This window comes from Podarcis melisellensis (assembly GCF_964234715.1).
Source record: "Podarcis melisellensis genome assembly, chromosome: 14".
Lineage (NCBI taxonomy): Eukaryota > Metazoa > Chordata > Lepidosauria > Squamata > Lacertidae > Podarcis > Podarcis melisellensis.
In genome coordinates this window covers 17918424-17941638 of record NC_138546.1, presented here as the reverse complement: position 1 = coordinate 17941638, position 23215 = coordinate 17918424, and the positions used below count along the sequence as shown (strand labels likewise).

At 43.1% G+C, this 23215-nt stretch overlaps 1 protein-coding gene across 4 annotated transcripts in view; it reads right to left on the bottom strand.

Annotated features, from left to right (window-relative positions):
- Positions 1 to 23150, bottom strand: part of DNAAF8 (dynein axonemal assembly factor 8) — an 87602-nt gene extending 64452 nt beyond the window's left edge. For 3 of the 4 annotated variants that reach the window (XM_081887909.1, XM_081887910.1, XM_081887911.1), the window contains exons 1-7: positions 17967 to 18473; positions 12883 to 12985; positions 11028 to 11169; positions 10442 to 10588; positions 6355 to 6459; positions 4373 to 4708; positions 2756 to 2900 (exon numbers count right to left, since the gene is read on the bottom strand). In XM_081887909.1, the coding sequence (XP_081744035.1) occupies positions 2756 to 2900; positions 4373 to 4708; positions 6355 to 6459; positions 10442 to 10588; positions 11028 to 11169; positions 12883 to 12985; positions 17967 to 18455 (1467 nt within the window). In that variant the 5' untranslated portion in view covers positions 18456 to 18473. Of the gene's footprint in view, positions 1 to 2755; positions 2901 to 4372; positions 4709 to 6354; positions 6460 to 10441; positions 10589 to 11027; positions 11170 to 12882; positions 12986 to 17966; positions 18474 to 19312; positions 19430 to 19944; positions 20122 to 23047 lie in introns of those variants that run through there. The other variant, XM_081887912.1, reaches the window with a different exon arrangement.
- Between the last annotated feature and the right edge of the window lie 65 nt (positions 23151 to 23215).

Genomic DNA, 23215 nt, shown 5'->3' with positions numbered 1-23215 from the left:
GTTGTGTCATCAGGATTGCATTGGTTAAAAAAAAAAAACCCACAATGATGCAGCTTCCAATCATGGTGATTCCGATAAATAATCATCAAGAAATCATGGTGATTTTGATAAATAACCTTCAAGAAATGATCAATCATCAGGACTGATTGCATCATTCCAAGAAAGTTTGCAACTGTATCACCGCCAATGGCATTTGCTTAATTCCTAGGGGCATTGCTGGTAAGTAAGTAAATAAATAAATGGCTGCCTCCACTGTCCCTGCCCCCCAAATATATATTTTATCATCCACTATGAAATAATGATGTTATTTGGCATGTCCTTCTGACCCATCCCTACCCACCAACCTCCCAAAACAAGAGAAAAACTCTGGGCCAAGCACATTACAGCATGACCAATTTCCACACCAAAAAGAGGACCAAAGAGGTCAAGGATTGGCATAAGTTGTGCATATGATAATTTATATGTACACATTCAAATTCAGAAATATAATTTAAACAGAAACATGATATATGTCACCAGTGTGCTTGCTCAGTCTTCCTGGGGACTGGCAACTTCAAGGCCCTTCCTGCTGTCCCTTCTCATGGTTCTTTATCTTTAAATCAAATGAGGACTAGGCAGCCCTTAAAATAAGAGGATTGTCATCTGTAAAGAAAGCTCCATGGCCACCTTAACACTTTAGCCCAGGAATCATAGGAACCTGCCTTATACTAAGTCAGACCATTAGTCTATCTAGCTTAGTACAGTGTGCACTGACTGGCAGTGGCTCTCCAGGATTTTAGGCAGGATTATCTCCCTGCTGTACCGTAGGACCTTCTGTATGCAAAGCAGATGCTCTACAATCGAACCACAGCTCCATCCCTTAAGACTTAGTCTTTGGACTAATGTAAACAGCCCTGTGGTTGGTTTTTTATATAGACAGAGAAGTAGCCAGCAGGCAAAAGGTAAAAAATGGGGCTGAGAATGGACTGTTTGTCAGAAACCAGATCAGGAAAATGGATTGGGAGGGCAAGAAACAGAAGACCCAGTCAAGGATGAGGCGAGGTGAACGTTTGGTTAGGCCTGCCCAAAAACGGCACATCCGATAATCAACTTGAAAAAAGGGGCACTGTGGAAATGTGGTGCCTCAAAATTTATTTATATTTCTCTTAGTCATGCTCCTTTCCAAATCTCTAAGGACACAGCTGCCAAATTATAACTGCTTTGGTTTCACATGTCAAAACAATTTAATTCTTCAATCTGTGCATGAATCAAAACGAGGAAGGGAAGAATATTCCAATCTGAGACGCAGAAAGCACGGCTGTCAGACCTGTCTTGAAAAGGACAGCTGCATGTGGACCAGTGATGCCACTGCCTCTTCCCTTTCTAAATGTTTTATTAGCAGATGTTTATGAAGAATAAGGAGCTGTCAGACAGAAGAGGCATGCGTGGATTGCAAGCTGTGTGGAGCTCTTCAGAACCTGCCACTGTGCTAACAGTGTATTGTGAAGTGAGCTGTAAGTGAAAGAGTTCTCTTTTTATTATTGATTTATACAGAAGAATCGAGTCTACTGATCAGATTTGCAGATGACACAAACCTGTGGAGGGCTGCTAAAATAAAAAATAAGACTCTGTAGGATACGGTTGAATATGAAATGATCTTGATAAATGACAGAACTGCAGAGAAAGGGAAACTGAATGAAGACAGATGTAAAATATCAGAGAGTGAGAGATTGTAGACTTAACAGCTCATTCTTTTCTTCTCTTTGGGTCCACAAGAGAACAGGCACTTTTCAGCCTGAACATGCAATGCTCCTACTTGGTTACAGCTGCCATGACCCTGGTCTAAAGAACAACTCGGAGACCTAAAGGTGAAAGCTGACCCAAAGCAATGGCATGTTCCAAGATTCAGATGAAGCCCTGGCTGGCAAAGAGGAGTGAATGGCAGATCTAGAGGTCAGTGAGTGGATAGCCTTCAACCAGTGGCTAGGGACCCTGTACCATGTAAGTCACAGCCTGGTCCAAGGTGGATCATGACAGCAGCATTACCACCATGCAAATATTTGGTTTAAAAAAAATAGGAAAGGGATCCCTAAATGCATGTTTACGTTAAAGGTTGGTCCTGAGTTTGAAAAGATGGGAGACTACTAGCCTAAACCATTTGATGAGTTGTTCTGCTAACTGCCCAAGATGTCTCATTCTGCTCCAGAAACATGCTCTTCAGAGCTGGAAGGGATATTGTAAGGTTACTGCTGGGGACAGGCCCGCTGAAATTAATGAACGCAAGTTAGTCTTGCTCATTAATTTCAGTGGGTCTTCTCTTGGTAGGACTAACATTGGATGCAACCCAAGATATAGAGAGCCCCAGGGCAGAATATTTGAGCAGCCAATTGAGATCTCACAATTTTAGCTTTGTACTTTATTGAAGGCACTGGTTACCATTTGGGAGCTGTCCGTAGTCCTGAAGGCCTAGTGGTAAACCAGGGGACAACTTCTGATAGTAGTGTGCATGTGTGTCACATAACTAAATGCTCCTCCAGAAAACAAACAAACCTGGAAAAAGACCATGCTGTGAAGAAGTTTAGGCTTAGAACCCTGTTCCCTGACATACTGATTTTATTATAAGCATGGAATTCGTTGTAAAGAGCAGCATTCAGTTATGAGAGCCAGAAGACAACCAGGGTTGGAAGGGTTCCAGCCAGAAGACAACCAGGGTTGGAAGGAAGCACAAGATCCCTTTGAGAAGAAGGCTGCTCTCTGGCTATTCTGTGCTACTGACCGTATGGAATAAGATGGGGGTCTGTTCTGCCATGGGCTGCTTTCCAGTGGTGGAATGCTGAGGTTTTAAGTTTTCCAGCTGCTCCTTGAGCCTCTGTTTCCTGTGCTTCTCTTCTGCCTGCTTTTCTTTTTGGCTTTCTTCTGTCCTACAAAATGCAAGGAGAGGGACACCGTGTTGCATTTTTATTCCAGTTACATGGTGACCTTGCCACCTCCCACAACCACTTGGTTGGCTTCAAGAGAAGATGAAACAAATTCATAGAAAACAAAGCTATCAATGGCTACTAGCCATGATGACTATGTTTTGCCTCCACTGTTAGAGGCTGTATGCCACTTAATGTCAGTTGCTGGGACTCACAAGGGAAGAGAGAGCTGCTGAACTCAGGTCCTGTGCTTTTGAGATTCCCATGGGTATCTGGCTGACCACTGTGAAAACCAGGATGTTGGACTACATGGGCCTTTGGTCTAATCCAGCTGGCTCATCCTACGTTCTTCCAGTGTCATACCTGGCCCTGACCTGGTGCCATACACTGTGTCCTCAAAAGACAAGCCAGATACTTCGCCACTCAAGGGCCTTGAGGAACAGGCAGCATCTCTTAGAACCAGGGCTGAAAAGCTCCTTGAAGGGCCCTCCTAGTCTCTGGATCATGTTTTGGATTTTGACCGTGATTTATTGAACACAGAAACAATCCTAATTTCACTTTCATTCAACCCATCTCCTTTTTCGTATTTCCCAAGCTAGGCTTTCCTTAGCTGCCCCCAATCCCTGTGTCCCATATGCCACTGACTAGGGTACACTTCTTATTACACATTAGACGAAATGACCATCATCTACTGTTCTGAGCTGGTGTTATTTGATTGTTAACGCATCAGGCCCAAAGTATAGAGAGATGGTCCTTTATCTGCTGAGTGCTATTTGTATGAAAATTGCTTATAATTGGAAGAATTCCCAGAATTCCCATACTGGACAACTGGCTAAATAAAGCATGGGACGCAGCTTGCATGGTCAAACAAACCAATATCATCAGAATTGAGAGAAGGCAGGCAGGATTATGACCATTTTGCTGAAAAATTGATCAGCTTTATTCTCTACTAGGGGAATAAGATACAGGGAAATATGAACCCACACTCGTTGTTGTTGTTGTTTATTAAATTTATATACTACCCATCCTAAGATCACAGGGCGGTTGTTGAGAGTGCTTTGAAGCCAGATTGAATTTATAATTGTAAATAACCTTTAAAGGATTAAAACAATATTTAATTTTGTATTCTTTTTCATTGACTAAAAGTGAGGCTATTTTGTTGAAGATTTTTAGTGTATGATAAAACAGTAGTTAACTTTGGGGGTTTTTTATCAGTTGTGTTATGATGTCAACATGGTTTTTGTGTTTATACAATTTTTATTCGTATTATAAAAGGAGCAGGTCCAGGGTGAAAAGGCCCAGGTTCAAACCTCCACTCAGTCATGAAGCTTTCTGGGTGACCTTAGGCATTCACTCTCTTTCAGGCTAATCTACCTCACAGGATTAAGGAGTCATGTAGGTCAACCTAATTTCCTTGAAGGGAAGGTGAGATATACTGTAAATACAGTTAATATCTAAAGAATATTCCAGGCTACCTTGCGTATCCTGTGTCTTTGTCTGCAGTATCTTGAGGTGTCTCTCTGTTCGACCCTTTCTTGGTTTCTTCCTTGAGTTCTCTTGAGCTCCTCACCACACTGTTAAGATCCGGAGCAGAGAAGCTTCTTGCACTAGACTCTGAATTCTCTGGCCCTGTGGAGGTCGGTCTCCTCAGTTTTAGGCTCTGTCTTCTCCTGACTCTCAGCTGGTCATTTTCTTCTGAGCTCTTGAGATTCTGGCACTTTTCCTTGTCCTGGGCAACAGATGAAGACTGAGATGTCTTGCGAAAGTAGCGGAGCTGCTGCAGCAGAAAGCTTTTCGCAGTGCAACTCTTGCTGTGAATTAAAACAAAAGAGCTGCTCAGTCAAGCCTTACCTAAAAGATCCTAACTCCATGGGAGTTGGTTTGAACCGTTTTCTGCCTCACTGCCTGGTAAGGGCATTAAGATCAGCAAATTGAACCCAGTTACACAGCCTGGTCATTATTAGCTTGTGGAAACACAGAGGAGGGCTCTACCACTGGTAGCAGGAGCATTATAGAAGGCCCTCTCTGTTGGCATCCGTATTGGCATCCCACCAGCTTTTGAAGATGCACTCGTTCCGGCAACTTTTTGAACCTGAACTGCCTGACCCAATTGTTCTTTGAATTGCTTTAATTGTCATTATTTTAAACAGGCTTTTGTAAAATAATAATAATAATTTTTAATTCTGGATGTTTTTAATGTACTCATAGAATTGCTTTATTTTGTATTTAAATTATGTCTGGGTTTTAAAATTGATTTCTTGCTCACCAAAACAAGATGTTCTGAGCATGTAGCACCAATCCTGACTGCACTGGCTGGCAATTAGTTTCCAGGCCCAATTCAAAGTGCTGGTGTTGACCTATGAAGCCTTCCATGGCTTCAGGAGCTCAATACCTTAAGGACTGCCTCTCCCCATACAAACTGATCTGGACCCTGCACTTAGCCTCTGAGGTCCTTCTTTACGTGCCCCCTCCCTGAGAGTTCGGAGGGTGGCAACACTAGAACAAGCCTTTTCTGTGGTAGCTTCCTTTCTGTGGAACGCTCTTCCCAGAAAGGCACCATTATTGCATGCCTTTAGGTGCCAGGCAAAAACATTTCTCTTTACCTTTGGCCATTAAAGAATCTATGGCCAGTTAAAAGTGGGGGGGGGACTGTTATTATGGTTATTTTATCTGTCTATCATTATGCTTTGTATTATGTTTTGATCATAATGTTTTGATTACTATGCACTGTAGCATCATAGAATTGTAGAGTTGGAAGGGACCATCACCTAGTTCAACCCCCTGCAATGCAAGAATAAAATGTGTTCCTAATGCTGTATGCCTCCCTGGTTCTTTTGATAAAGGGTGGTATATACATTGAAATAATAATAATAATAATAATAATAATAATAATAATAATAATAATAATAATTGCAAACCACTTAGAAGCCATTTGGGTATGTAAATGGACTACAGTATTATTATTGTTTTTTTTTATTATTATTATTATTATTACGCAAAACACTCCTATTTACCCAGGGCTCTGATGGCTGAAAGACACAGTTCACTCAAGGCACTCCTCCAAAACACACTGTTCCTGGCAACCCTGAGATCACTGCTTGAGAGAATGTTTTCCACCATTTTTAGAATGCTTTTAAAAATATTTTCCATTATTGATGTGTTTGCCACCCTGGGCTCCTTCAGGAGGAAGGGCAGGATAGGAAACCTGTTTCATACAGGAACACTCACAAAAGAGCCCAGATCAGCTGCAGTGCAGTTGGCAAACCTGAGTTTGGTGCCAGATAATCTGTGAAAAGGCCCTTAGTTTTCAGTTTTTAAAAGCCAATTTAGCAGCGCCTGTAAAGCTCTGTGTCAGTTGGTCTTCCTTGTGACTGCAGAAGAGGCCTGGCTCTGGAAAGGCATCTAATTCTTGTCACGTTAGCAGTTCATGGAAATGTGGGATGTCTTTATTCTGTACCGTGATGGCTGGGGAAACTCTTTCATCCCCTCTTCCACTTTCTCTTGGTCTGTCACTTCCATTTCCTCCTCCTCCTCCTCCTCATCTGTGGAGCTGCCACTCGAGCTACAAAGTGAATGAGAAATCCCATTAATGCTTCATTACTGATTGCTCCCGTTCTCTATCACAATACCCAAAGACTGGATCACAGCGTTCATGCCACCAGATATTGTTGGTAACAAGTTCAATGCAAACTGGGAACTGATGAGGTGTTTCTGCAGCAGATATCCAGGAGACATGGGGGGGGGGGCGTTGCTCAGTGGGAAGACAGGGGAAGGCAAGCACTACTATGCTATAAGATCCACTATCCTGTAATATTACATATGTCTGTTCTACTGATGAAGCCTAGGATGGCGAAAAAAGGCAAATATTCCGGAAATCCTTGTCTTAGACTCTGTGAAAGGATTCTGTGGAACAGTAACAACCCTTCATGTGGATTATTGGACTCTATGAACAGACAGGTGGAATAGACACTTATACATGTATGGACCTTATGCGTGAACTAACTAGAAAATGAACTGATCCACTGGGTCTTGTTTTTTTCTTGAACTTTATGAGACTTCTGTGGAAATCTACAATTTGATACAATGAATAGTATACCTTATTTATTCAAAAGTACAGCCGGTTACGTCTTGTGTGTTTACTGAGTATGTTTCACGTAACCATAGGTTTGTTGTTGTTGTTTAGCATAGGCCACTGGTCACTGGTAGAGAAGCTTTCTTTAGTCTGAGGGCCGCATTCCCTTGTGGGCAAACTCCTGGGGGGCCACATGTCAATGATGGATTAAGCCAGAGGCAAAAGTGAGGAGAACAACAATCTTGTAACCCTTGCCTTTATGTGGAAGGTTGCATTCCAGCCACACAAATGCCATGGGTTTCTTTTACTCCTACACCTACACACACACACACACACACACACACACACCCTCTTGATCATCCATCTAGATATGCAAGAAGCAGTTTTGCAGCTCAAGGACACATTCCAGGAAGGCAGAAGCACTTGAGGAAGGGTGGAGTACGTCCAGTTTCAGAAGTGGCCTGGGGGCAAGGGGTTGTGGCCTGGAATGTGTCCTGAGGGCTGGACAGAGAAGTCTGGAGGGCCACTTTTGGACCTGATGTACTTGAACCTCACTTCTGAAAACAGCACACATAATGAAGTGAACAGCATTGCTTCTGCATACCTCTAAAAGGGTTCTTCCGCACAATCTGATGTAGTCGGAACTACAAAGGAATATTGTGTGCCCTTTCATGCTCAGAACTCAGTTTTTAATAGTTAGAAGAGCTGCCTTGCAATTTTGTTTTATTTTTACCCACAGAATATTACAGGCAATTGCATGAATGACTACTTTATATTTATGGCTTATGATAACAGGCAATGTAATTAAGCCCCTTTGCCCATGGTCTACAGTAACCTCCTCCTAACTCTTGATTAATATTGCCCTTGGGCCTTTTTCATCTCCCTTTACTATTCTGGTGCTGGGAATCCTTCAATCTCAAGGAGAAAACAAATCAGCAGCTCCCCTGAGATCCTCTATCAGAATGGTTCAGTACTGCGTTCCCAGAATCCACAGAGAGGCATCATCCAGAACTAGTGCATTTAAAAAACAATCCTGCTATTTCAGAGACAATAAAAACTGGTTTCCCAGTTTGCGTTTTCTTAAAATCAGCCTTGGTCATGAAATGGAGTGTGACAGGTGAATCTGAATTGAATTCATATTGCCATATTAAATACAAAGATCAACAGAACTGCAGGATGTGGACATAAGACAGGGATGGGGAAGCTGTGGCCTTCCAGATGTTGATGAGTACGAACTCCCATCAGACCCACTAAGCAGGGCCAATTACCAGGGAATGCTGAGAGCTGGAGTCCAACAACATAGAGGGTCATAGATTCCCCAGCCCTGGCACAAGATGATTCAACAAAACTGGCTGTCTAAAGGGGGGAAAATATCCACCATTTCTCAGTTAAGCTTGAGTTATGGTGGATAAACCTTTATGAGCAAAACATAGCCTTTGTATGACATGGGCCTCTCACAGAAAGGGAGAATATATTTACAGCAAGCTGCCATATACCAAGTCACAGATGACTGGTCCATCTTGGTCAGTACTGTCTACAATGATTGGCAGCAGCTTCCTAAAGTTTCAGTCTTTCCCAACCCTACCTGAAGATCAGATGTTGTGGAATTACAACTCCCATCATCCCTGGCCATTGGCCATGCTTGCTGGGGCTGATGGGAGTTGCAGTTAGTTCAGCAACATTGTGGAGGGTGGGTGTCCCCCACACCTGCCATAGACACTCGGTGTTGAACCTGAGACCTTCTGCATGCAAAGGAGATGTGCTACGAGTACTCAGGACTTACTTCAGAACCTGGACTTGTATGCCGGCTTGTAAGGATGATTCACTTGGCAGGTACAAGACACAGGGCCTTTTTATATGGAAGTCCTCAGACTACGGAAATCCCCAATTAAATGTGCATGGTCTCAGCACAACCAACCTTTGGCCTTACCTGCACCATACATTTAACACACTATAATACTACTATAAAGAGTTATGACTCCCCCCACGCAAGAATTGTGGGAACTGTAGTTTTTTCAGGGTGCTGAGAGTTGTTAAGAGTTCCCCATTCCCCTCAAAGAGCTGAGAGAAGCCCAGCACCCAGCCCAGATTTGTGAAGGGTGTTTTCCGGGACTGCCAACCAGTTAAAATAACAATGTTGCTTGATAAAGTCAGTTCAGTTTAAATGCATTTTCATGGTGTCAGACTCTTACAATATAGGTAGCTTTCTGCAAAAGAGAAGAAAGTGTACAATAACATGCACAAGCTACTCCTCATCTCCAGAAGAAAAGGCCATCTTTACTCTCTCTCTCTCTTTTTTATTCCAGCAAAATGCCAGAACCAACTCAATATCCCCTTGACTTGCAGCCCTGCTGATCAAAATGAGTCCTGCTAGCTGACCAACAATAGCTCTAATTCATTAACCTACCATTTATACTGATTACTGCTGACAGTCCTGGTATTTCCCACACAATTCTTCCACTGGAAATCAAAGGTCTGGCTCCATCGGACATGTGTCTAATGAGAAGGAAAAGAGGCCCTGCCAAGCTGGAAAAGGACCTAAGAAGCCGCCTTGTGCCAAGTCAGACCAATGGAGGAACAATAGGAGAGATTTGATTTGGTTCACATTCAAATGTGAACCTACCTAATTTGCACTTTGTGAAACATCATGCAAACCAAAATGCAACCATCCTTCAAAATTCAAACTTCAAAATTTTGCAGTGCTGTTCTCCAGCCAAGCAGTGCGCACAAAAAGGCATAAAGCACAAAGATGCACACATCGGTGAGGGGGGGAAACATACAAAAATGCCTTATATTAGAGAAAATTGCTCTACAAATATGTGCTTTTTGGGCAAAATTGCATACAAACACGTGTCTACTAGGACAAAATTTGCACTAAAATACTGGTGAGTTTTCATGAGGACTTTTAAAGAAATCAATCAATCACAAACCAATGTGGAAACATGGAGAACTAAATGTAAGACTGGGAAAAGGAAAAGCTGAGAGAAACAAAAACTGAGATTTGTCCATCCCTATCTACTCCAGATGCCACAGAGGACTCAGGAATGTGTCTTTCCCATCATCTCTACCTCATCCTTTTCAATAGTGATTCCATTGCGCTTGAGACCTTCTTCAGCAGGCATGGGGGAACCTCTGACCCTCCAGATATTGCTAAAGTACTGCTCCATTCAGTGCCAGCAAGAATGGCCAAGGGCCAGGATGATGGAGCTGTAGTTTAGCAAAATCTGTGAGCTAGAGGTTCTCCACACCAGTTCAACTGCCTAAGCATGTGTCTTGCCATTGAGCTACGTGCTCCCGGAATACAGTACTGGTCTCATGAGGTGGCAACTGCAGCTCCTCCACCTTCAGTTGTTGTTAAGCCCTAGGATGGATTAAAACATCTCATATGATGATGTTAGTTCTCACACTACAAGTGTGGTGTTTGCTTCTTCGCTGCCTCTGATCCCACAGATGTTAACATGCTGGCAATTACCTTTGCTGCTCATCAGCCAACGACTCAGACCTCTGAGATGTTGTGTCCCTTAGATCAATATATACCGTTGGCGGCTCTGGAAAACGTTGCAGTTCAATTGGAGGAAGGCTTTGGCCGTTCGTCCATGATGCCAGGGTGGGTACATCTCTTGGGAATACAAATCATTGTGTCAGTGGATTATCCACCATCACAAAGTAAGGCACAGAATAGATTTTCTTAAAAGAATTTCTCAACATAACAAGAAGTTCTAGAAAAGAATGTTCTAGAAAAGAAAGCATCTCCTATTGAATTTTGTCCATGACAGGCATGTCTACACTACAAATTTAAACCAATTGCAAAATGGTTTAGTTGATATTGCTCCTACACAAGGACTTCCAGAAATTGCAGTACTTTGCAGAGGCTAAGAAGAAGAAAATGCTTAATTTTAAGAGATCTTATTGGGGACAGGAGATGCTATGACACTTAAACCAGCCTTACATCCTTGGCCCAGTCCTGGAAACTACCCTTTCTTTTGTTGGAAGTCTTTATCATAAGCATTGACGTCAGGTGTGTACAAAACTGAATTCTGAAAGGCTTGAGGACCTACCTCCCATCTCCCTGGCACTCACTGAAGTTGGGAAACTTGGCAAGGCACCTCCTGCGGTGTGAGAAAAATGCCCTTGACTGCTTGAGGCATAGCTCTTCTAGCTTTCCCATGAGCCTTGTTTGTGACTGAGCCCTGACAGCTTCTGAAGGTGAAATAAAGAAGAGAAACACTCAGTCCAGCTGCCGGAAAGAATTTCAATGTTAGCATCATTATAATTTCCCCAAAGGACACGAATGGGAGGGATGGTAAAGTGAGCGATGTCTTTATTCAAGAAAACTAGAAATTAAATTAGGCTTCCCAAAAGTGAAGTGCCAGACCACCAAGAGAGGTGGTTTCTCTTCAGATCGTATAAATCTTTCGCCTTTTACAATCAGTTGGTTCTCTGGCAGAACTTTAAGTCTGGCTGAATGCAAAAGGCTGGGAAGAGCAATGCAAGATGTAGATGTGGGAAATACAAGTGTGCAGAAGCAGTATAAATCCATTACCCAAGTTGGAGGGGCTTTGGGGATGAAGGGAAAGCTGCAATCTGACAGATGGTAGCTCCTATGGCCTGGGGCATTTTGGAGGCAGAGGCAGAAGCCTTTGTCAGTTGGTGGACCACTTTTCTCTGAGGTTTTTCAGGGCACGTGCCTGCTTCCCAGATTTTCTAGGAGCTATACAAGGTCCTGAAGGTATACAAGTATACCTGAAGGTGCGTCTCCACCCCCTTCGTTCAACCTAAGGTCCAGTGGCGAAAGCCTTCTAGGGGTTCCCTCACTATGAGACATGAAGTTACAGGGAACCAGGCAGAGGGCCTTCTCGGTAGTGGCGCCCGCCCTGTGGAATGCCCTCCCATCAGATGTCAAAGAAATAAACAACTATATGACATTTAGAAGACATCTGAAGGCAGCCCTGTTCAGGGAAGTTTTTAATGACTGATGTTTTAAGGTATTTTTAATCTTTTGTTGGAAGCCACCCAGAGTGGCTGGGGAAACCCATCCAGATGGGCAGAGTAGCAATAATAAATTATTATTATTAGACAGGTCAAACCCCAGTCTTCAATATTATGCTGTCAGGCCAGATAGCCAACACCACTCCACTGCTCTCTGTCAGGCTATTCTTCCAAATTTGACTATAGTATCTTAAGAGGTGCCCAAATGCAGGCGCAATGAACAACTTTCCCATAATGAGCTGTACCCAATTAAGTTCTTCTCAGAGCATATCCATTCAAAATAATGGAAATGTGTCGCGCTTCAAAAGCCCTATAAAATTGATCCCGTCAGATCTCTAGCAAAATCTGACCCTTCCTCAGCAGCCCATTGGACGAGGAGGAAGAGATGGAGGAAAGAAAGGGCATGTCGGAGAAAGAGAGAGAGAGAGAGAGCACACGCAAAATGGTGACTCTACCCATCCCTGGTGGAAATTACACCACCAGGGAACGTGGCCATGGACAGAACAGAGGTTCTCTAGTCCTGCTGTAGACAGGCTGCAATTCCTGGTATAGTTCCCTGGAAGTGATATCATTGAAACAATGGGACTTGTTTCTGAGTGAACCTGCACAACAGGGCAAAAAGCCTCTAGCCTGCTGACCAAACTTGGCCCGGCAAGCCATCTTGGGGGTAACCATGCCCAACTGTGGGTCAGCTAAGGGTAAGGCTTCAAAGGAACAATCAGGAGCTTAAAGTGACCTCCTGATTGTTCCTTTGCTGGAACTAGGCACATTCCCACTGCCCATCTACAGATTTCGTCTGGCAGAGTAGAGAAATAAGGATCTGGCCCACTGGCCAGGAAACTGGAGAGGGTGGGACTCAACTCTGGCATGACTTTTGAACTCAATTTTGCAATCTGACTTCAGCTCTCATGGATGCACATTCACCATGGTTCACTGAAGAAAAAGCGGTTTCCACTGTACAATTTCTATCGCCACTTTGCTTCTCCAGGTCCTGTAGTACCTTGTCTAGATTCCACTTTTCAATGTCCTGAAAGGAGAACAGTTTGCAGTTGAATGGGGCCACCGTAAAGTTTAAGTTTGAAAGGCTGTTAGCTTTATCCTAATTTCTTCTAATAATACATTCTTGCATGCAATTTCCCTTAATATAATACATTTTTGTTTTTTTCAGTGATGCAGTTCAATGCACACTTTATACCAGTATATTCATTTTTATACATTTTGATTGGCTGGAGAATTGCACTGCAAAATTTGGAAAAGTTATTATTTCAAAGGATGGCTGTGGTTCCATTTGTGTATTATTTGGGAGGGTGTGAATTGTGAGATAATCAGCCGCCTATAACTAACATGCTTAGGTCTAATTAACGCATGAAGGGCTTAAAACCATAGAGTATGTTGTTCACTTCCGCTCACTTTGGGAGGAACTAGGTATTCCGACCTATTGTTCTCCCCCAGTCTACTTGATGTATAGACACTCCAGGTTGCTCCAGCTCAGACCGCATGGCTCTCACAAACCATTCTTGAGTTCCTATACCAATAATTTAGAAACTTTCACCACTCTGTAACTAAGCAACATTTTACCCCTATACAACTTTTTCTGAATGCTCTATGGAAAAGCACATGAATCTGTCCTTCCAAGTAAATAATTTTTAACTTACTAAAGGTTTGGTCTTTCCTTATGCTGGGAGAAGAGGGGAGTATTTTGCAAATCACTTGGAAGGGCATATTATCAGGTCTAATAGCCTATATTTCCAAGCCTGAATTTGTTGCAGGTTTTAAATCTCTGCTGGGGTTCCTTCACCAAAGAGTACTTGCTCCAAACTTGGATCTTGGCACACTGGCGGAGGAAAAGGGGGGCAGGGGGGGCGCATCGCCCCCAGCAGCGTGATCCTGGTGTGGTTCCATCGTGGCTGCTCCCCCCCTGCCCGCACTGGGTGCCCCAGCGCACCACACCCCTGCAGGCAGTGCACCATGCCCCCAGAACGCATGCCATGCCCCTGCGGGCAGTGCATCACACCCCCGGGATGCCTGCCAGTCCCGCCCCCACCTGCTCTCCACCCCTGGTGCCGGAGCCTGAAGCTCTGCCACTGTCTTGGCATCCAGGAATTCTCCTTTCTATATGTATTTTTTTCCTTGAACCAACACGAATTTCACAAGTTCACCTCTGAACACAAACTGAATTTCTCCCCTATCCCTACCGAAAACAGCACTGCCAATTGTTGAATCGTAGTTAAGCAAAGAGGGAATGGACTGATGGACTACACACTCTTTCTCCCATCCCCTACTTTGGAGGACAAATTGTCCCTAGAAGATTCAACTGCATTTACTGGTAATTGTTACATTGATAATGGTGTTAATCGTACTTAGAACTAAGTAACCCAGGTTCCCACATAACCCAGGATCTGAAACCTGCCTACCTGCTCCCTTTAGATGGCTGATTCCCCTGCCAGGCTTAACTGCAGACAATGGTTAAATTGAAAGTGCCATTTATGGCAGCTGAGAGCTAATCATGGCTCTGTAATAGATAATCTGAAGCCGGAATCTAAACATCGTTTCAGCTCCTCTCTAAAGCATTTAGCAGTGTTATGGCTGATTCAATTGCATTTTTGTATTGTAACTTTTAAAACAGAAGAAAAAGGCACTTTCTGATTGTCCTGTGGAAAAGATAAAGTCCTATTCCTCTGAACTAGGCTGCCAGGCTGCTCAACGGGGCGTTAGCTATGTTTCTGTATATTTGTTCTCAAATCACATGTGGAAAAAAGTAATAGGAACAGCATGTTTTTCATAATATGAACTCTTACGAGTGTGATGTTGTTGCTTTTATTTTTTTCCACGCCAGAGCTGTGGATCTCTGTTATAAACTGACAGTTTCAGGGCAGACCATAATAGCATTTGCTATATCATTCTGAAGACGACACAAGACTGCCAATTACAACTCACTAGCATCACAGTTACAACAAACATGTAAATTCAATCCTTTCATTCTGATCCAAAGTCTCAGCACTGAAAGCTAATGCAGTTTCCATTGTAATAATCCCCTTTGTCTGTCATGCCATCTCAAAAGAGCTCTCTTCACTGTTTCCTGGATGATAAACCTCAAAGGAGTGAAGGAGCTCTGATTAGCGCTTCTCTAACAGGGCAGACTTTGCTTTTGGCAGTCGCCAGATCCTTCGATTTAATTTGTAATGTAAGACTGGAGCTAACTAACCGTGGTTTGGCAAAGGCAAGAAAGATTTACTGGCTGAAACAAGCGTTGTCTCTCCTGGGAGAGAGTAAGAGATGGAGAAAGTAGGACAACAGAAACCGCATTGGATCCCAGAACTTTGTCAGAGGAAATCAACAAATCTAGAGCAATCCTGTATGTTTACTCAGAAGCAAGGGTGGGCAAAATCTTTTCAGCCCAAGGGCCACATTCCCTCCTGGGCAACCATCTAGGGGCCACATGCCAATGGTGAAGGGTCAGAGGCAAAAGTGGGGAGAACAATGGATGTAAGCTTTACCTTTGTACAGTAGATTAGTTTCTAAAGACAGTCACACAACCCCCTTGATCCTCCATCCAGACAAGCCAGTGTCATTATCAAAATCCAGTATGAAGCAGGATTGGTAAGGAGCATGGCTGCAGGGGGGGGGCTGAGGGGCTGCATTTGGCCCCTTGGCCTAAGGTTCCCCAAATGTGAAATCCAATTACACTGTTATTGTATATGGCAGTCTTCCCCAATCTGGTGTTCTTCCAAGTCCTCCTGACAGCAGGCCCAATGGGCAGGGATGATGGGAGATGTGGTCCAAAACATATGGAGGAAACTAGGTTGGGGAACACTGTCAAATGCTGAAATACATCAGTACAGTGGCTAAGTTTATGAGCTCTGAGACGGACGCTCCCCAGTTTAAATCTCACTTCAGCCATAGGTTTGCTAGGGCTAGAGCAGAGATCAGTGGCCTTTCAGATGCTGTTGTATTCCAGTTCCCATGGGCTATGCTGGCTGGGAATGATGAGGGCCTGAGTCCATCAGCCTCTGGAGGACCAACGGTTCCCCTTTCCAAGGCAATAGCTACGAATACAGTGGCACGAAGTGGGGGGACTCCTGAGGTAACAGGATGGACGCACCACTATCTGGAAAACTAGCATCACAAGGAGCAGGTAGGGCTAGATCCTTTCTCCCTAATGTGGTTGGGTTTTCTTTTACTGGCACAGGGTTGGGGCTTTATTGGCAGGGAAGCATCTGATAATGGCACTCCTTGTCTGGTGAAATGAATGAAGCAATCCAAGAAGATGTCTAAATCAGACTTCCAGCGGTGGCAGAAATCTTGCCACTTTCACAGCTGGCATAAAATACGCATAATGCTTTTAAAAAAAATCAGAACAAATTACTTAAGATTTATTTCTTCAGCGTATAAAATCTCAAGAGGAAGTCTTACAAGAGCAATTAGACTGTCTTGGGGAGGTGTGATAAAAACGTTAAGCACAGAGCCCCTGCATAAGGCATGTATAATGCAACAGTTCCAAAACTATGAACTTCCTAGGTTGGGTTTTACAAGAAAAAGACCACCACAAAAACCTCATAGTAAGTAGCCTCCAGGTGGCTAACACAGCACCTTTGGGCCAGGGATAGGTCATTCCCCACCCCCTGCAGATAGCTGAAGGTGATTCAAGAAGCAGGCTAACTTTGTACTCTCTTCAAGAATAACCCTTTTACACAAGAGAAGTAGCTTGTTGCCAGACTCGCATAGCAGGGCTAGGGGATTGTCTCTGTGACATGGTTTTATTAGTTGCTTTCGTTTTAGGGGACTAAAATAAATTATCTCCTCCAATGTATCCTTCTGACACTGTCACATCAGATTTGCAGATGGTAACACCAGCATCGTAATCAACCTACCTTACTTTAGTGTCTGCTCTTGGTTAGGGATGCTTGAGGAATTTAATTCCATTTGCAGACCTCCCTTGCAACTCTCAAAGTAATGAGCATATCAGAGCCTAATTACCATTCGGATTTCACAGATCTCCAGATTTTGCTCTCCTCAAAACCACCAAAATGTGTTTAAATGTTCATTTCAGGATAAAACGCATTTACAAATGCAAACAATAATATGCACCACATATTTAAATACTGTACAATTTTGCCATAAAACATGCATTGAAATATGTACTTAAATTTTAAAAGATCTGTGTGGATTAAAAAATGAATGATCACAGATTAATACAGAAATAGGATGGAATGGATTTAAGAACGAGCACATCTGAAATTGACCAATAGACTGAGCTGTGCATCCCTACTCTTGGCACTGGCCTTGTCAGTTGGCCAGAGCTGAGGGACTTTGGAGGGGATTAAGCCACAGCTAGGATTGTGAGAAGGCACTGATTTCCATTCTGACCCGTGTTCATTGCATGCAACACTGTTGCCATTCTGCTGCATTTCTGCTTCGAATGAAAACTATGTCGTTTGGCTTGCTCTCCACTGTAGTGCAATTTGACATAATTAATTACATTATTCCACACCATTCATTTCAATACAAAGCAGACACAATGCAAATGGTGATGGTTGTGGGGAGTTATCAATTAAATATCATTTGCAGACTGGAAAACAACAACAGTGGATAATATTGATTTCTGTACATGGGACAAATAAGCAAACAATGACAATTTCCACTCCCATATCTGGTTCCATTGGGATTCTATGACATCCTTAGCCAAACAGCCAACATGGCAGTCATTGTCACCTGTACTGAGCATTTTTTTCTGTCCCAATAGACACACTAGAAAGACTTGAAGGACCCCTTTAATAGAAAAACAATAATGTGATGAGTGTGCTCACGAGTCTCTCATACCACCTTGAGCTCTCTTAAAAACAAATGCAAATTCCTACTCTTTATCTACCAGTAAAATTAACATTCAGCCTAACAAGATCAGATAATATTCTGCATGCTTAGACCTTCCACTTCCACAGACAACAAAGAACAGAGAATACAGAGAGGCTGTTCTGAAGAAGAATAGAGACCCATATTATTATGTGTACCTTGAAGGCAAACAGCATCAGCTCTCGGGGGTGTTCAGCTGAAATAGCTCCTGGCTCCTGTTCTGCAATTTCAAAATTGTTGTTCTTGTTTTTTGATTGGGGATGACCTAGTTCTCTAGAAGGGGGTCCCAATGTCGCCTTGGAGAGAATTTTAGTTTCTATTAGTTTTCTCCGTTCTTTTTCACTGGTGTTTAGCATCAAAAAAGGTGACACTTCCACAGATGGTAACGTATCAGGTGAAGAGCTCAGTCTCCCCTTATTTTCCCTGACATCTCGTTCTTGGTCTCTGGTGACCCTTGAGATTCCCTCTCCAGGTTTATTCTCATTTATAGAGAACACTGAAGGAGCAATGGCCTCTTGCTTTGACTTTTCTTCAGTCACAAGACCAAATCCGTCCCTGTCTAGTAACACATGTCCCCTAGGACTCTTGTCTTTCTGAAAAGCGGAACCTTCTCCATCTTCATTCCAGGTCTCTCTTGGATGTCTCATAAACTCAAATGTTTTCTAAAAGTGCAAGAAAGATACCAGTTACATCTTGGTAAGCAATACTGAGTATGTGAAGAACAGGTATTCAAAATTATAAAAACCAAATGAGCAACTTGTGAATTCAAACATGGTGGCTTGTGAGAATTACTAGTTGGGTCCTGCCAATGATAACCATTAAAAACCAGAAAAATGTAGCTCAGTGGTAGAACATCTGCCTTGCATGCAGAAGGTCCAGCCTCAATCCCCAGCATCTCCAAGTAAGGCTAGGAGAGAAATATTGGGCAGCTCTTCCCTACTGTTAATACTCAGATAGATAAACCAACCATCTGTCTCTGTATGAGGTAGCTTTCTATGGTCCTGTTTGTCATTGTGGTAGGGACTGCTGAGAGACCAGCTTCCTGTGTGTATACACACACACACACAGTCATTTTTAGCTGCCATTTCAGATGGCTACAGCAGAGGAAGTTATGCAAAGAAGGGTCCACCTCATCAGCTTTGCTGAGAGACCAACTCCACCTCTCAGTTCCTTTCACGCTGGTCATTTATATAAGAGCTTTGTGACTGGTGCCTTTATGCCTTCTTTATCCCAGAAGGTGTCTCTTTTGGATTTGAATTGATTTTATGTATGTGTTGCTGTTGTTTTCATATTTATATGTATTTTGTTAAAAAAAAAGTTTTTATTTATGCAATACTTGTAACTATACTTGCAACTATTTTATATATGTTCTATACCGTAAATCACTTCAGGATGTCGCATGGGGAGTAATTCATAAATGAAATAAACAAATAAATATTGTTGGTCTTAATACAGGCATTACCCTACTGGGGCTGAACCCAGTGATGTTAGTAGGACCAATGAACTGCAAATGTGTTTCTTCTGGAGGAAGGTCTTCGAGTTCCTCTGAGAAGTCAGGAACCAGGTTGGGTTGATCACGCTGGAAGATGAAAAGCTCCCCATCATCTTCATTGCAATCAGACTATCAAACAGAGAAAAGAAACTGGGTGACATTCATTCCAAGGCAGAAAAGCTGGGAAAGGAAGTTAAGTGTGGATACTCAACTACACTCACTGCTGGGCATCTCACACTAGCTGCACTACATAAAGTTGTGAACTTCAAGCACATTTTGTTGGAAGTAAATAATGTCAAAATTTATGCAACTGAAAATATGGAACAATACAATAGAACTGAACAGAGTTCATGATAAATACTGCAGTGTACTCCCTAGGATTAACAATAGATTAATTATGTGTATGTAAAAAATAATAATCCCACAATTATCAAGATACAATTTAAATTATCACAACATGTCATAGGCAAAAAAGCTGTTTTTTCAGGGTTTATAAAATCAACTCCTTAAATTTTGACTCTACGTAGGCAACATATTTTGAGCTGAAGACTGTCTTCCTGCAAATTTTGCTAGTATTTTTATCCTGGATGGCTAATACAGATGGTTTGAGATTGAAAGAACAGAAAATGGAGAATGGCACTTACCACTAAGGTGTCAGAATCCATTGAAGGAATCTGATCTTTCACTGCAGACAGGATGGCTCCCCATTGGAAAGGAGCTGTTGGAAGGTTAGGACCCCCCTCTTTTTCCTTGTTTTGATCCTCTGATGCCATTTGAAGTGATCCTATGTGACCTACTCAACTGAATTTCAGATGCTGGTGCTAAAGAAAGAACAGAATAGAATAAACACAGGGTAGGAATGTCTACAGGGGACGCGGGTGGCGCTGTGGGTAAAACCTCAGTGCCTAGGACTTGCTGATCGTATGGTCGGCGGTTCGAATCCTCGTGGCGGGGTGAGCTCCCGTTGTTCGGTCCCAGCTCCTGCCCACCTAGCAGTTCGAAAGCACTCTTAAGTGCAAGTAGATAAATAGGTACCGCTTTATAGCGGGAAGGTAAACGGTGTTTCCGTGTGCTGTGCTGGTGCTGGCTCGCCAGCTGCAGCTTCGTCACGCTGGTCACGTGACCCGGAAGTGTCTTCGGACGGTGCTGGCTCATGGCCTCTAGAGCGAGATGAGCACGCAACCCTAGAGTCGGACATGACTGGCCCATACGGGCAGGGGTACCTTTACCTTTTTACCTTTAGGAATGTCTACATCAAGGATGGAGAACGTGTGGCCCTCCAGATATTATTGAACTACAACTTCCATCACCCCTAACAATCATTCACACTGGCTGAGATGGATGGGGGACAACATCTAGAGGGCCAGAGGTTTCCCACCTTGGTCTACAACAAGTGTGGGGAACCTTTGGCCCTCCAGATGTTGCTAAAATACAACTACCATTGGCCCCAGCAAGCATAAACAATTGTTAGGAATGATGAAATACTGGTATTCTGGGCTAGCACCACAGCATAGTGATGTAGTCTGTTGTTTGGACTGTACCACCTAAGCAGCCATTAAGAACAGGATGTGATCCAGTCGCAGGGACAAAATCATGAGGCTATCTCCTTGTGTTAACCATTACTGACCTGGTAATGCATTTGAAATGTTTTGGACTACAACTCGCATCAGCCAGCATGGCTGCCCTATATGGCCTTTATGGAACCTTGAAAAAGCAGTTGTTGCAGCTCCACCTACTTATATATTTATACTTAAAATAAAACACACAATAGTTTATTATTATTATCATAAGCTGCCTTGGAGATATGTTGCCTGAAAAAAGGCAAGACAAGATGTATATTAAATAGATACATACATTATAAATTGAAATTTATTGGAAGGCAAAAAGAATGCCCACTAAACATTGGGGGGCCACTAGGGGGCGCATCGGAAGATGGCTGACAATAACATCTCTCCGACCCACACGAGGTCGGAGGCTATGATGGGAGTAATTAGCCTCCCTACCCCCCCCCCAGGATGGTGGGGGGGGACTGCCCTTGCCTGCTGTGCCCTATACCACCCCCGAATTTGTGGGGATGGGGGCACTAGGCACAAAGCCCTCCTGTGGGATTCTGGCACTCCTGGACGCCGTACCTGATCCGCGCCACTAGCAGCAAGAACTTCAAAAGAAACAATTTGGATGAAGGAATGCACATATTTCAAGGAAGGAGGGGGAGTAAAGACTGCTAACAGAAGAGATCTCTGATAAAACAAGACAAGAATAAAACATGAGAAGATACGCCAATATACGGTATGGCAAATAACTGATGGGGGAGGGGGAAAAACTTTCCTTTCTTTATGTGATTAAACAAGAATCCCCTCCCCTCACGAGTCAGAATTGGCGTTTTAAGGACTTAAGCTGTGGATTTAAGGCTGTGTGGAGATAAACTTTCGAACCAAAGCATGTTTTAAGAAGAGCGTGGAATGTATAAGAGCTTTGGAATGACACAGTTAAAAATGCCGTCGCCATATTGGGAAGTTCTGTCAGAGGTCTTGAGTCTGGGAGGAGAAAGAGAGAAATAGAGCTGTTTATATATTGTGGGTGAAACTCCTCTGAGGGACTTAAGAGCGACAGTTTTACGAGATCAATGATGGAAAGAGCAAAGTTATCTATGAAGGTGATGATATATGGAAACCATCTTGATTTGAGGATTGGAAGAACAGAAAATTCACACAGGATTATTATTGGTGTTTATCGGCTTAAGGAGACTATCAGAAGAGATCATAAAGAAAAAAGAAAGAATATATGAACAAGATGTGATGTGGAAACAGCAAGATACGACTGGATAGAATTATGAACTTTGTTTGGACTGATTTGGATTGATTTGGACATTAACGCAGTAGCAAGAAGATGATCAGAATCCCCCTTTGGATCTTGAAATATGGGTCCCCCCCAACAAAATTTAAAATTCGGCTTTGTAATTCGGAATTTATGTGATGTGATTTAATTTGATTGGATTGGCCAGTTAATAAAATTTTTTTAAAAAAGGTATGCCCACTAAACATTTGTGGCACATTTGATGCCTTTTTTATGTTTGCGGAACAGAATTAAGCTGAGGGAGAAAATATTGCATATAGCATTTCTAAATATTTAGGCCAGGAATATCTATTTAAGGTAAGCATGGGTGATGCTGTAGATAATATTTATTTAAATGTTTGTGTTACTACTGTCAGTGACATATATTTTCCTTTTCTACTTTTTACCTCCTGAAAAATATTTGCACATATATATTTGCAGTCCTAACCATGTCTACACAGAAGTATGTCACAGTGAATTCTGTGGGGCTTACTCCCAAGGAAGTGGGTTTAGGACTGCAGCCTTACCGGGGAGTAAGTCCCACTGAAATCGAGGAGGATTTCTTCTTAACAGGACTGCGGATTTCTTTCCTTAATATTTGTATAATTTTATATTTTCAATTTAAAAATGAAAAGTTTGACGAGCGCGCGATGAAGCTGACAGCAGGAAAACTAAGCATGGGATTGGTGGAGAGGCAAGATGGAGGCTGGTAACCATGGCGACGTTGCATCGCTTGGCCACGCCCCGCAGGGCGGCGGGTACCGCTTTTTCCGTTTCTATAGCAACCGGACGCCGATCTTCGCTCGCGACCTACCAGGCGACTTCCCTGCCCCGCATCCCGGTTGCAGACAAACCACCAAGACGTTTCCGCACCGCCTTTCATTGTATCTCAGTCCCTCGCAAGCGACCTACCCGAGAGCTGTCATGAACGTCCCTTCTGCCCGCCGTCACCACACGTCTTTATTCAAACGGCGTGCGCTTCCCGGTTGTTCGCCCCGCCCCTCATTCCCCGCCCATTTCTGGAGTCCTGACAGGCTAATATAAACCAACATTTTGGGGGCTTACCAAATACAGCCTCTC